Source organism: Carya illinoinensis, chromosome 3 (assembly GCF_018687715.1).
Source record: "Carya illinoinensis cultivar Pawnee chromosome 3, C.illinoinensisPawnee_v1, whole genome shotgun sequence".
NCBI lineage: Eukaryota > Viridiplantae > Streptophyta > Magnoliopsida > Fagales > Juglandaceae > Carya > Carya illinoinensis.
Window position 1 is genome coordinate 23,201,205 of NC_056754.1, and position 13,055 is coordinate 23,214,259.

Sequence of the window (13,055 nt, forward strand, 5' to 3'; positions counted from 1 at the left end):
ACTATACTATTAATATATTATAGATAGTATACTTATTACTTATACTAGTATATGAGTATATTATAGATATTATAGTATACCAGTATATTATAGTTTACTCCAATCCAACCCTTTATTGGTGTTTTTCGACTATTAGACACGGTGGTTAGCCTTCAAAATCATGGAGTGAATACTTCACTCATGTTAATTTGGACGATTAAAGCCAAGGATTCTTGATTTACACATTTGGTCCTAAGTCGAGTCAGCCATGGATTTCATGGTTGATAGCATTTGGATGGCCTCAAACTTATTCGAATGCTAGTAATCCAAATAGATATTTTAGTGTTCGAACCAGAAACCTAATGTCAAAATAGATATTTTAGCGTTTGAACATCAAACCTCAAGGTTCAAACGTTATATATCCAAACAAATATTTTAGCGTTCGAACTAGAAACATCTCATTCGAACGCTAAAAATTGAGCTGCCATATCATTAGAATAGGTTTGTCTCCCCGTTTGATCGACAAATTTATGTCTTTTTAAGCTCATAGGATTTATAATGTTCGAACAATATACTATTATGCTCGAATTGAGTAGTAAGCATTCGAACATGTTATAATGTTGTTCAAATGGTTATCGACAATTCAATGTACCTTGTTCAAATAGTATTATGTCCATTCGAACAAGGAACATGTCTGTTCGAACATATTCGTATCTGTTCGAATGATGTTTCTAATATGAACAAATAAGCTAGTTTGTTTCTTATCAAAAATCATTTTCCTATGTTTACTTACCATTTTATGATAATATAAAAAATGACACTCCATAGAAAGTAATGTTTTTTAAATTACGAACTTTTATTTAGCATAATAAATTTATTAATTAAATTTTAAATTAATTATATAAAATTCCTAAGAATATGATATATTTTTATTTAACATAAATAATAATAAATATGTATAATTAGATTTTTTATCTTTCGAAAATGATAATTAAGAAACTTAAATAATATTTATTTTTTAAATATTTGTGTGCACTGTTCAAACACTTATTCGAACAGCTTATAACTCAATTTGAACATAAAAATATTGTTTGAACTATATAGCAACCATCGCCATGGGCCGCGAGATTTATTTAAACTTCTCACCAAAAAGTGCGTTCGAACGGTTATGCTAACATTCGAATGGGAATTTAAATATTGTTCGAACTTGTGTGTGTTAGTTTGAGCGGTATAGGAACTTCTCCGCCAGATTTATTTATAACTTCCTACCAAAACTGTAGTTAGAATGTTCAAATTTCTCTTTCAAATGATTTTTACCTTTCCTCGACACAATTGTATATACCTTCTTGCCACGATTATTATTCGAATAGTTATGTAATCATTCTAATGGTCAATAAAATAGGCTTCAAATGGTTTTCTTTAAGACAAAAATTTTCGCTCAAATGGTCTAGTTCTAATAGATATTTCTCTGTTTGAACGCATAAAAAACTACTTCCATATTTTGAGATAAAATTTAATTTTTGTCCCAAAATAGGACTTTTAGGGACAAAATTAATTAATTCGTCCCTAACATATTTAGTCTCTAAAAATTAAATCTCGTGTAGTGAACTATGGTATGGTAGTATCAACATGTGAAACTTTGTCAAAGACTTTATTTTTATTTTTCAAAAGTCCTATTTTCCTGGCTCAAGCTAAATTGAGTACCCGTACATGTTTTAGGATAATGATAGACTTACTACTTCCTATTATCTATTTTTTACTCTATAGTATATTTGAAACTTTTATTTTTTTATTTTTTTAAGTTTTTTTTAATTACTGGCTATTAATTATCTTTTTACGTAAGTTGACGTGCATATGTGCCAGTCATTTCGGTAAACAAGGAATTTGATCTCTCTCAACAATTATTGGAATGGGCTCAATTATCAACGACAGGACTCGATTCTTTGCTCTAATGTCCGGTGCTCCATGCCCATCCCCGTACTGGTACGTGCATTTGGCAATCCGAGCAAGGTTGATTGCAGTTTCCACCAACGATTCTCCAAACAAACGATTAACTACTCTTTCTTTGTTCAATCTTTTCCAAGTTGTCTCAGCCATGTTGCTGAGGTGTTTACGAGAATGTGCCTCAGAAAGACGAGCTCCTCGCATGTAACAATGGATTGAATTTGCAGTTTCACCTCTCTCTAACTCTGCCTGCATTGTTAAATAAATGACTAAAATTGTTAATTTAGCACAAAACTATACAAGACAACATCGGTTGGCATGTCATGTTAAATAGAATTTCTCAATAATTGAGCTCGACACGTGAAGATGAGGATAAAGTATGAAGAAATTATGGTTAGAATTCAGAACTATTGTTCTAATATCATGTTAAATCATCATTTATTTTAAAATTTTAAATTGATAGGTAGACATAGATTTAATTATTTTAATTATTTTCTAATTTAACGTGAGAAATGAGAATGAATACCGCAGCAGTACTCAAATCATTGCTGAGTCGAAAAATGATGGATGGCCACCGCAAGAGGTCATGGAAATTTTCCAAGCCCTCAAGGGCCTCCATTGTGAAAGTTTGATTCAATATAAAATATGAATGAACGAGGAAGATCGTCCCAGAAACGGATCGCCAGCCATTGTTAAGATAGTCCTTGAAGGTTGGCATCTCCTTGGAGGAACTCCACTTCGCTTCTTGGAGGAACGCTTTGAACATATCTGCCCACTAAAATACAACATGAAACTACAACTAATCAGATTTAAACATCATTTGAAAAAAAAAAAAAAAAAAAACGGCGAATTATGTTTAGGTCAGGTTAATTTGTAAAAAAAATAGAAAAGAAAAAAAGAAAGAAAACTCGAAAATATTTAAATGTATTACCGCTTTGGTTAGGTATGGAAGGATGTTTTCTCCTTTCTCCTTAAGAGTGTCGTAAACAATCTCATTAATAGTGTTATAGAGAGCTAAGAAGCATAGCTTCATATAGTCAGGAAGGTTTCTCACGGCTTGGATATCCCATCTGAAAACACAATTAAGACTATTTTAAAAACACGATTGGCTATAAAAATTAATTTGGTGGTGTCATAGGGAGAAAGAGAGGGAAAACCTTTCGACAGCATCTGTAAAAAGCACGAGTTCATCCCAAGTACCATAAACGTCATAGACGTCATCAATGGTGGTGACAAGAGCAGCAACTTTGGTCAGCTGTTTACGAAGATGGCCCAGCTGAGGCTGGAAGCCAATCCCCACCGTCCAAAGGAAGCATTCCATCAGCCTATCTCTGGCGAAGCTCAAGTTGTCCGACAGCCCCATATCTTTCCACCACCTATATTATATATATGTGTGGCGGTACTCAGTGGTGATCATCATCAACTAGCCAACTGGCAACTAGTGTGCACAAGGACAACATCGTAAAGTTGGCAGTTTGTGGACAATTTTGACAAAACTGAGGAGTTTTCTGAAAATCTTTTCGATTCAATTTTTTTTTTTAAATTTTGAATATAATTATAAGGGATTTGTTTTTTGTCAAAGTTGTTTTGATTTTCATCCAATATTAATTCTTAGCTAGCAAATGAACCAATGTAAAGTTGTTTCGATTTTCATTATCATTCCCTCTTCGTATATTGATTTTTGTTGTTTTAGTACATTTTCTAATTACCTTGACATTTCTTGAAGTTCTCCTTGAAGTACTGACTGGACTATATTGAAATCCAACTTTGCAAGCTCAAGCACAACAGGATTTGCATCTTCCCTCTTACTGTAAGCCTCAATATACCAACGAGCTTCCAGTCTTTGCATTCTATGATGTAGTGGAACCTCCAACGCATGCTGAATCTGCTCCGCCACGCTTTTACTTACATGGCTTTTGAGGTCCTCGAGACCCATTCTTGCGAATTCCCTGGCCTCATCCAAGAGGTTTTCTCCTTCAAAACCCAGATACGAAGCTTCGTATAGACTCAGCATTCCTTTGACATCCCTTCTAAGGCATTCCTTGAAATTGCCTTTTTCGTCTGTGAAACTGTTGAACACATCTGCATGCGTGTATGAAAAATGTATGTAACTTCGAATAGTTTTGTTAAGATTATAGACGTATATAATGCGAAAGAAGATGGATATTAATTTGTTTGTACCTTGAGAGACGTCACTACCACGTTGCCTGAGGAGCCTAAAGCTGAGAGCAGTCGCATGGAGACTCTTCATAGTTCTTTCATTATATCCTTTTGAAGATGCTAAGACGTTGTCGAGAGCTCTTGTTATCGCCTTCTCAAAGCGGTATCGCAAGCCTAATCGTTGAATCTCATCAATCAGTTCGAGTTTTGCCAATAAGTCTGGATTTTCATTATTGATCATACTCCTCACGTCTTCGTCCAGCTGCTTCACCTTATTTTTGTATACTTCATCCTGTGCGCGCGGTTACAATATGAGCTTACAATTAATATGCATCTTCATAGCTATAGATGTCTTAAACGTAATTGATAACTATGATCATATATTCCCTGATTACTCAAGTGTCTTCTGTCTCATCATGAGTTATCCTTGAAGGATATAACGAGCGACATTTAATTAATATTCTATGAATAGTACCTAATAGTTTTAGATTTCTCAGACATGCATATATATAGATCACACATGACAAGCTTTTATCAGACTTTAGAAAAGAGAAAGCAGTAAGAGATCAGAAATGCAATCACCACTTGATAATCATTCCTTAAGGACTGCACAAAATCGTAACTCCAAGAGCTTGGTTGGTAATTGGCAGATTGTCTTTGAACTTCTAAATGAGTACTAGTCTCCGTAGTGGCAAAACATCGTAGTTGCCCATGATGTTTTTGTTTTTGGCAGAGAAGAAGAGTTTTTGTTTTTGGATACGTAGGCCGCAAGAGTGTTAGGCAGACATGATTAATATTGGATGAGGGCAACTGGAGTACTAGAAGGGCCATTCCGCTCTTATAATATTATATATGCTATATGTTTGCAATCAATTGTGATTTCAAAAGGAGTGGAGTGGAGCTATATATAAAACTTCAACAACGTGGAAATTGCATGGGCAGATATTTTCCTACATATATGAAAATGTAATTTGTATGTAGCCAGATATCTGAGATAAAGAATATTGACTGGTTCATATTTAAAACTTAAATTAGTATTATTTTTAAAATAATTTAGTTTTTTACCAATCACTTTAAACACTACAAGAAAAACGGACAATTCCGATCAATTTATAGCAACGAAAATACCATTAGCAACCAAAATTGGTCGTAATTGTCTTTTTTTCTTGTAATGAAATTAATATACATATTAATATATAATTATACTTATAATTAGATTTCTTTTTAAAAAAATAACTCTATTCTAATGAGCCGCCTCTACCCTACATATTCAGATAATATAATTTTATTTGAAATGTGAAACACAACTTAATGGAAGAAACTAGTAAATTATTTGAAATGTGAAACACAACTTAATGGAAGAAACTAGCAAGCGCATATAGGACATGGAATATGACTGCTTAGAGCACTAGTAATAGTTTATTCATCTTTATTTTTATTCTTAAATTTGAATAAACTTGCTTTAAAATTATTTATATTGGCTTATTTATCTTTATAATTTTAAATAATTATGAACAGTGATTATTTATTCTTGAAGATATCTTTTTCTTTTTTTAAATATTATTTTATTATTTTTTCTCTTTCCTTCCAACTTTCTATTTTCTCCCTTTTTCTTTTTTTTTTCTTTTTTCTCTTCTCTTTTTATTATTTTATTATTATTTGATCAAAAAGTACATAATTTAATATAATAATTTTTTTTATATTTAAAATTAATTTTTAAAATATATAATTTTATATATGAAGATAAAGAATTTATTAATGCTTTTATAATAGATACTCGAGAAAGAAGATGGAGTGAAACACGAAGGGGAGCCGTGCACGCAAGTGGTGGTCTGCAGGCTGCGCGCATGCTTTTCGTTTCAAAAGAAAAAGAGCTACGAGGTAACAAGATGGCCAGCATGTTTTGTTTTGGACGACGTGACGTGAGAAAAGCCCGAAAACAATAATAGTGACATGTGGTCTGGTGCCTTTCTGTCATTAAAAAAATAAAAAAATAAAAAAAAAAAAAAAAAGAAGAAGAAGAAGAAAAAGGAAGAAGAACTTGATACCTTTTCTAATGAAAAGCTGAAAGAGAAGTAGGGCCACGTGGGGTTTTTTATGGAGTTCTCCATAAGAAAATATTATACACATCAATCTTTATTTTTATTATAATTAAAGAAGATCTATTATTAGTTTACAAATTATTAAAGCAGATAAAAATATGATTAAATAACAAATTTTATGTTTTTTTATTTTTACTTGATTTATTTTATTGAAAAACTGGTAAAATAACAAATAACACTACCAAATTCATTCTATAATTGAAAGTATTGCGTTGGAGAGTTTTGGCGAAAATTGCAAAGTGAAAATCTAAAGTGTTACACAAGCAAAGAGAAACGCCACCTTAAATTGGATGTCTTCTTTCTTGTTGTCAAAAGCATTTTATGTATACGTTCCTTTTCTATATCAGGGAAATAATAGGGTACAAATTACTTCAACCGATGTATAAAGGAAAAGTCAGAAAAATCAGGCATCTGGCAAAGAAGATTCTATTCACAACAGTAGCAGGCAAAGCATAAGTTAGATCTATAGCTTTCAATCCTGGATATTCAAGAAGGGAAAGTCCTGCAACAACAAAGATGGCCGGCTTTTAATCTTAAATTAATATCTTTCAGTCTAAGCCTTTACCGTAGAAGACCAGCAACCTCTGATTTAACACCCAAAAAAAAAAAAAAAAGACCCTAAAAGGATATAATAAGAAAGCAAAATCATGTCTAAGGAAAGCTGGATGCAAACTACACATTGAATTACTTCTAGGGTGCACTGGAGTTTGAAGTACCAATTAAAATGTTGCAATAAGAGACAAGAGAGAGACCCCACCAAATAAATATGTGCAATACCTTTGAAGCCTCTTTCCCTCACACTCCTAACCAAGCGCTCCCAAACTATTAAATAATAAGAAACTAAAACGCTTGATAAAATCATATGCTGTATCAAATTCTGTCTTCAAACTTCAAAGAGCCCACATTTTTAAAAAGGTTATACTTAGCCCTTCATGATTGAGGAACATGAAAATGTGATTCAACTCAAAGTTCAGCACGAGAATTCGCAACAATTTAAAGATTTAACATGTTCCATATGCATGAGTCAAAAAAGTAAAATTGACGAAGTTCAAAAGGTAGTAATGAGGCATTTAGTTACTAGCCACCCCAAAGTACGTATGGTAGACATCCACAGCATCATCTGGTCTATCAGAAATACCCCCATTTTCTGTATCCTGGATTGTTAACAAACTACAACATCTCAGAGAAACTTAAATCAAGCTAAAAGATTTTTTAAATAAAACAGACACTCCAGAACTTGCAAAAGAAATAGTACTGTGAATCTAGAGAGAAGAACATTGAGACCTGGCAATCTAAGATGTGTTGGGAATTTGGACCACCCAAATTCACCCCATCTAGGATCTACCATTTGCAGGAATAACAAGAAAAATAGAAAAATAATAATAACACAAGATTTTACGTGAAAACTCCTAAACAGGAAAAAAGTCATCAGACACAAAGAAAAAAATTCACTATGTCAAAAATTGTTACAATCACACAATTTTTCTCCTCATCCCAAACACACCCATAAAGCTTCCCTACTAACAAAATTTTAACTTTACACCTCTTCCTCTTTCACAAAAAGGCTGACAGATGAATTTAACTAAAATAAAAAATCAAAAGTTACTAGATAAGTTTTCAATTGGTGTACTTAAACTAAGAGGTTAAGCCTTTTATTTATAGCTTTGAACCTATGCCCTTTCTTTTATTCCCACCGGTGTGGGACAAAAAAAGAAGTAACAAGTCAACAAGATGAACTTAACAAGCTTTTTCTTGTTGATCTAGTGAACCCATTCTATCATCATTAAGCTAGAAAGAACCCACCACAGGTAGCAGACCTAAGATGATGCAACAAATTAGTGAGAAAGTCTAATAAATGTTCATGTGTGGCAAACTAGGTAAATAAGTATACACTCACATCAAGAAGTTTCTCAGGACGGCCATTAAGACCTCCAGATTTAACCTGCCGCTCGCATAACCACCATCCAAGAAGATCCTTGTCAATATGATTAGGTCTGCACAGCGACCCGCCCAAACAAGATTTGGGCCTGATCCGACCCAACCCGTATGAAAGGTTCATGTCAATTCAACCCGATCCACACCGTAAACTTCGGTTCATGTTGAAACCGTTAGCACTGAGCTTTCCAAAATAGACCCAAGCGTAGGAAACCCAGAAACTTCAAATGCTTCACCTTCTTACTCTCATACCGATCTATGATGAACCTTGGTCTCTACAGTGAAACCCCATAGATGAAGGGGCTAAAGTTTGAAGCGTTGTAATAGAAATTCATGATCAATCTCCTCAGAAATTTGTAATAAAGTGGCAAGACCTCCAAATCGTCTTCGACCACAAACACGAACTCGTCGTCAGAGCTTGGCCACCATGCCTCCAACCACTCCGCCTCCAACCCCGCATTCCTGGTCCAATAATGCATGATCTTTTCTCTGAACCACCACTCGAACACATCCACGAAGCTCATAATTCGATGTGAATCATCCAATTTGAGGGTGTCATTGTTTACGGGACAAAAAATTCAAAAAGCCAAAATAATCATACCAATCTATGACCATTACAATCTCTGTTACAAGCTATTTCACAATAGCACCATTACATAAATAGACCCATCTTAAATTGCCGTAGAGCCCTAGGTTTGATCTCTAGAAAATAAAAGAACACCAGAAAATAAAAAATAAAAAAATCCATGTTAGATTTTCCCAATCGTGCCTCCAATAGTCTCTGTTTGGATTTGGGTCTCGTAAGACCAGGCTCGGCCAAATTTTGTTCATCATAGCCATAAGCACTACATCTTTTACTAGCTATTAGAATGTGAATCAAGGTCGAGTGTGAGGGCAGGTGGAGATGTGGAGGGCGAGTGCTCCGGAGAGTAAGAGAGGTGGGAGTGGGAGTAGGAAGATCAAGGTTGTCGAGATTTGAAGAGTCTGGACATTGCAATGGTTTCGGCGTTTCACAATCTCGCAATATTAAGATCTGGTAGGAGAGAGACAACTTGCAAAGGGAAAGTGAAGAAAAATAGTGGGTTTCAGGTGACGGCCCGACGTTCATCGGGTCCGGTTGATTCAAAACTGACTTTTAATGTGAACCGACTTTTTCGGGTTAGATCTAATCAGATTGCACGGATTGATCAGCCCATCGGGCCTTTTGCACAGCCCTAAATATGATGCAACGATCCCGTTATAGCGAGTGCACCCACACAATAGAAAACTGCAGTCACAGTGGGTAAAAAAATTTCACCAGATTCCAAGACTAGATATGACATGTAGAAAACACAAATGCATTATTTTTCACAGGATTTGACATGTAGACAATAAAAAGGCCGCATTTCAAGTCTAAATTTCACTTGCAGAAGATACATAGGCAAATTTGTTCAATGTTCACATTTACACGGATTTCTGTGGGAGAACACTAATAGCTACGATTGAATCCAACTGGCTCATAGGGAAATGATGGGAAAATCCTCTCATTACAAAATAGTAGAGAGGGGCTGGGGGGGGCTAGCCTGTATAAAAATCCACCCGGTATGCCTGTCTCTGCTCACAACATATCTAATAATATAATCATAATTTTTTGTAAGTGAAAATACTATTAATAGAACTAATTTTTTTTTTTTATGGAAATATGCTTCATTGCATTCATTCAGTAAATGAAATTACAGTTGTGACTTATAAATTAGGAAAACCGAATTATAAATCAACTAACGCAACTGCTCAGGAGCTTCCCCGCATATAAAGTGACGGACATTGTCTTAAAACTTCTAAAACTCTCTAACGAGAGAGTAATGCTCTGTATGACCAGGGACTTGACGACCCCTCCAACCTCCAAAGAGGCGGGATACGAAGACAACTACTACGAACATACCAGTTCAATACCATATACCCACACTGAAACTAAAAAACAGACAACCAACTAAACCAAAAAACCAACATAAACAACCCAACCACAAGCACGGCAAGAGTTCCGGCAGCACACCCTCCACAGGCAATCGGCATCATGAGCCCCAACGGCACGAGCACCCAGATTGCGTACGAACCACAAAAACCTCCACAGTGAACACCGGTCGTAGCATCGACCGCCGCTCTTAGCATCGACCGCCGCTCTTAGCACTTCGCCTCAGATTATGACCACTCAGCAACTCATCGCCTCACTGTGGACTGCACAAGAAATGGACATAACAACAAAACAACAAATAACCAAAAATCACGGCAGCAGAGGCCATGCACAGCTCACACGTCTGCTACAAAGAGTAACCGGGCAAGACACAAAAAATACTCCATTAACGGAGATACATAGCACACCCATCGGCAACACAAAAACCAACCACGGTAAAGACCATACAACAACAGAACACTAGACGCCAAAAGCAAAGGAAAAAATAGAAAAAAACAACCGACTGGCAACGTCTGGGAGGAAAACCGCAGATCAAAATCTGACAACCGAAGACTGAGGATCCAAACACATCTAGGAAAACGTCCGCAGAAGGCCCCTTGGTGGCGCGTGACAGCCACACGCCGTAGAGAGCCGAAACTTCGTCTTGCGCATACGGCCAACTCCCCACTCCGTTTGGCACCACGTTCGGTGGGCTTATAGATCGGCAGCTAAACGACACCTTGGAGGGGCGAGTGTTGACGGTTGGCGGCTGGACAGACCGGAGTGGTAATCCTCCCTTATTGGACCTGAAAACCCAAAAACAGACAAAAGAAAAAGATAAATTACTTAAACAAGAGAGGGAAGGGAGTGGGAGACAAATCTCCCCCCCCCCCCTCCCGATAGCGCGGCTTTTGGTCGGGGGAGATTAGGGGGGTTAACAGAGAGAAGGGGAGAGCGGCGTGACGGTCGATTGTCTCCAAGAGAGAGAGTCTTTTGCTATTAATAGAACTAGGCAAATAATAATAATAATATAAATCCCAATTATATGAAATAACAAAAGTTACAAAAATCTCTGACCTTTCCTCTCTTCTAATTCTTCTTCTCTACGTAAATTTCACAATCTGGCAGACTCGTACCTGTGAGCTTCGTATCCAAATCAACTACAGGAATGGAAGCCAAACAGTTGATTGAGAAACTATGGGAGTGAAAGCGGAATGAACCTCTACTTCTTGCAATAAATGTCTATGTATTTGTGTGTGTGTGTCTCTCTCTCAGTGTGTTGTGGTTTATTAGGTTGGTGCATCTATGTACATCCAATCTTGATTGGGTAGACTGGATTCTAGGGTAATTGTGCTGATTTTTATTTATTTCAGGTTTGTGATTGTGTTTGGATTTGGATTTGGATTTTTTATTTCCTTTTATTTTCCGTAACTTGCAGATGAGACTGTTAAACACTTCCTGCCAGAAGGCTAGGGGCAAGCAAGGTTTTTCCCCTGCTATGGGAAGTGGGGGCAGAGTCCCCCAAATCCCAGCCGTTGGGTTTGGGTATCACCCCTCTACCACGCCACTTCCACTAGCACCAAAAATTATATATATCTCCAAAGATTTTCTCATAAATTGAAAAAATTTCCCATCCAAGCATACCCCAAGCCACTCAAAACTTCAAACATTACCAGTTTGATACTGAGCACTAGAACAAATTCCACATTGATTTTTGACCTTGATTTTAACTCTTAAAAATGTAAACTTTTTTTTTTTTTATTCTTTTTTATCAGTAACTCTTAACCTTGTAAACTAGTCGCTAATAAGTACAAGATCAAGGAGCTTGCTCAACATTGCTCACGAGATTAACGAGTGGAGCTTGAGCAACCTTCACTTGAAATATATTAGGAGAAATACATTAATAGTTATTCGAGATTACTGTAGAATGAGAGCCTAGAGGGAGAGAGGGAGAGAAAGAGAAGAAATATATTCCATCTATAATGTATGCTTGGGCAACCATGGCGCAAAATCTACAGTTGTTGATAATTATGGAATCTGAAAAATGAGAGAATCTTCGGAGCAAAAGTCAAAAGCACTTTTTGAAGAAAAACAAAGAAATAAAGAAGATGATGGAAGTAAAACACTCTTGATTTATCAAGTACAAGCCAATATGTAAAACTTCACATAATGACCATGGCTTAATTGTCTAACATACTTTGCCTGCATGAGACTCCCCACCAGGTGTGCTACCAAATCCGCCATCCAAATTGTTGCAACTTACGATGTAGCTCACAGCTTTCTCCACATTGATTTTATCCAAACGATGTAATATTGAGAGACAGCGTAGAGCAATATAAGAGAACCTATAGGAAAAAGAACTTTCATGGTAAAAAACATATTCTAACTGCAAAGAAGCTAACTTCCAAAATAATGAAATGCCAAACAACAAAGCAGAAGGGGGAAAGGATACCAAGTATAAACTTCACCCTATATGTCCCCTGAAAAAGTAGTGAAAAAGTATTGAATGGTAGTGAATAGTAGTACAAAATAGTAAAAATAAGTAAAAAGTAATGATAAAATAATAAATCATCATAAAATATTAAAAGAATATATCACCACCTAGACCAACCCTAAAACACGTAAGCTAGTCGCTAATAAGTACCAGCTCAAGGAGCTAGCTCAACATTGCTCACAAGATTATTAAGTGACTTGAGCAACCTACTACTAAGTACATTCATAGCTCAAACATAGCAAGAAACTGTGTACAAACGAATCGCTGGCAATGGACTTGAACTAAATAATATGTAACAATTCGGTCCAATAATTCTAATGTTCGAATATTGATAATAGTTATTGAGCCTAAATTATATTTAATGGTCCATATTGGATAAGCCCACGACCTATATATTATTGAGGTTGATTAAGAGTTTTAATTAGATCTAATAACTAGGTTACATCCCATTTATTATTTATTAAATGGGTTAGACTCATTTTAAAATGTAAAGCTTGGCTATTAGATATTT

At 35.7% G+C, this 13,055-nt stretch overlaps 1 protein-coding gene and 1 pseudogene across 1 annotated transcript; both read right to left on the minus strand.

The window, feature by feature from the left end:
• Positions 1–1,468: 1,468 nt before the first annotated feature.
• Positions 1,469–4,943, minus strand: LOC122303892 (tricyclene synthase TPS4, chloroplastic-like). The gene is made up of 7 exons (XM_043115887.1): positions 4,666–4,943; positions 4,105–4,375; positions 3,633–4,005; positions 3,081–3,299; positions 2,855–2,993; positions 2,450–2,698; positions 1,469–2,172 (listed from the first exon to the last, which is right to left on the minus strand). The coding sequence occupies exons 1-7, from the start codon at positions 4,912–4,914 to the stop codon at positions 1,843–1,845; spliced, it is 1,830 nt and encodes a 609-aa protein (XP_042971821.1). The 5' UTR covers positions 4,915–4,943; the 3' UTR covers positions 1,469–1,842.
• A 1,583-nt stretch (positions 4,944–6,526) lies between these two features.
• Positions 6,527–12,534, minus strand: LOC122304631 (annotated as a pseudogene).
• Positions 12,535–13,055: the final 521 nt, after the last annotated feature.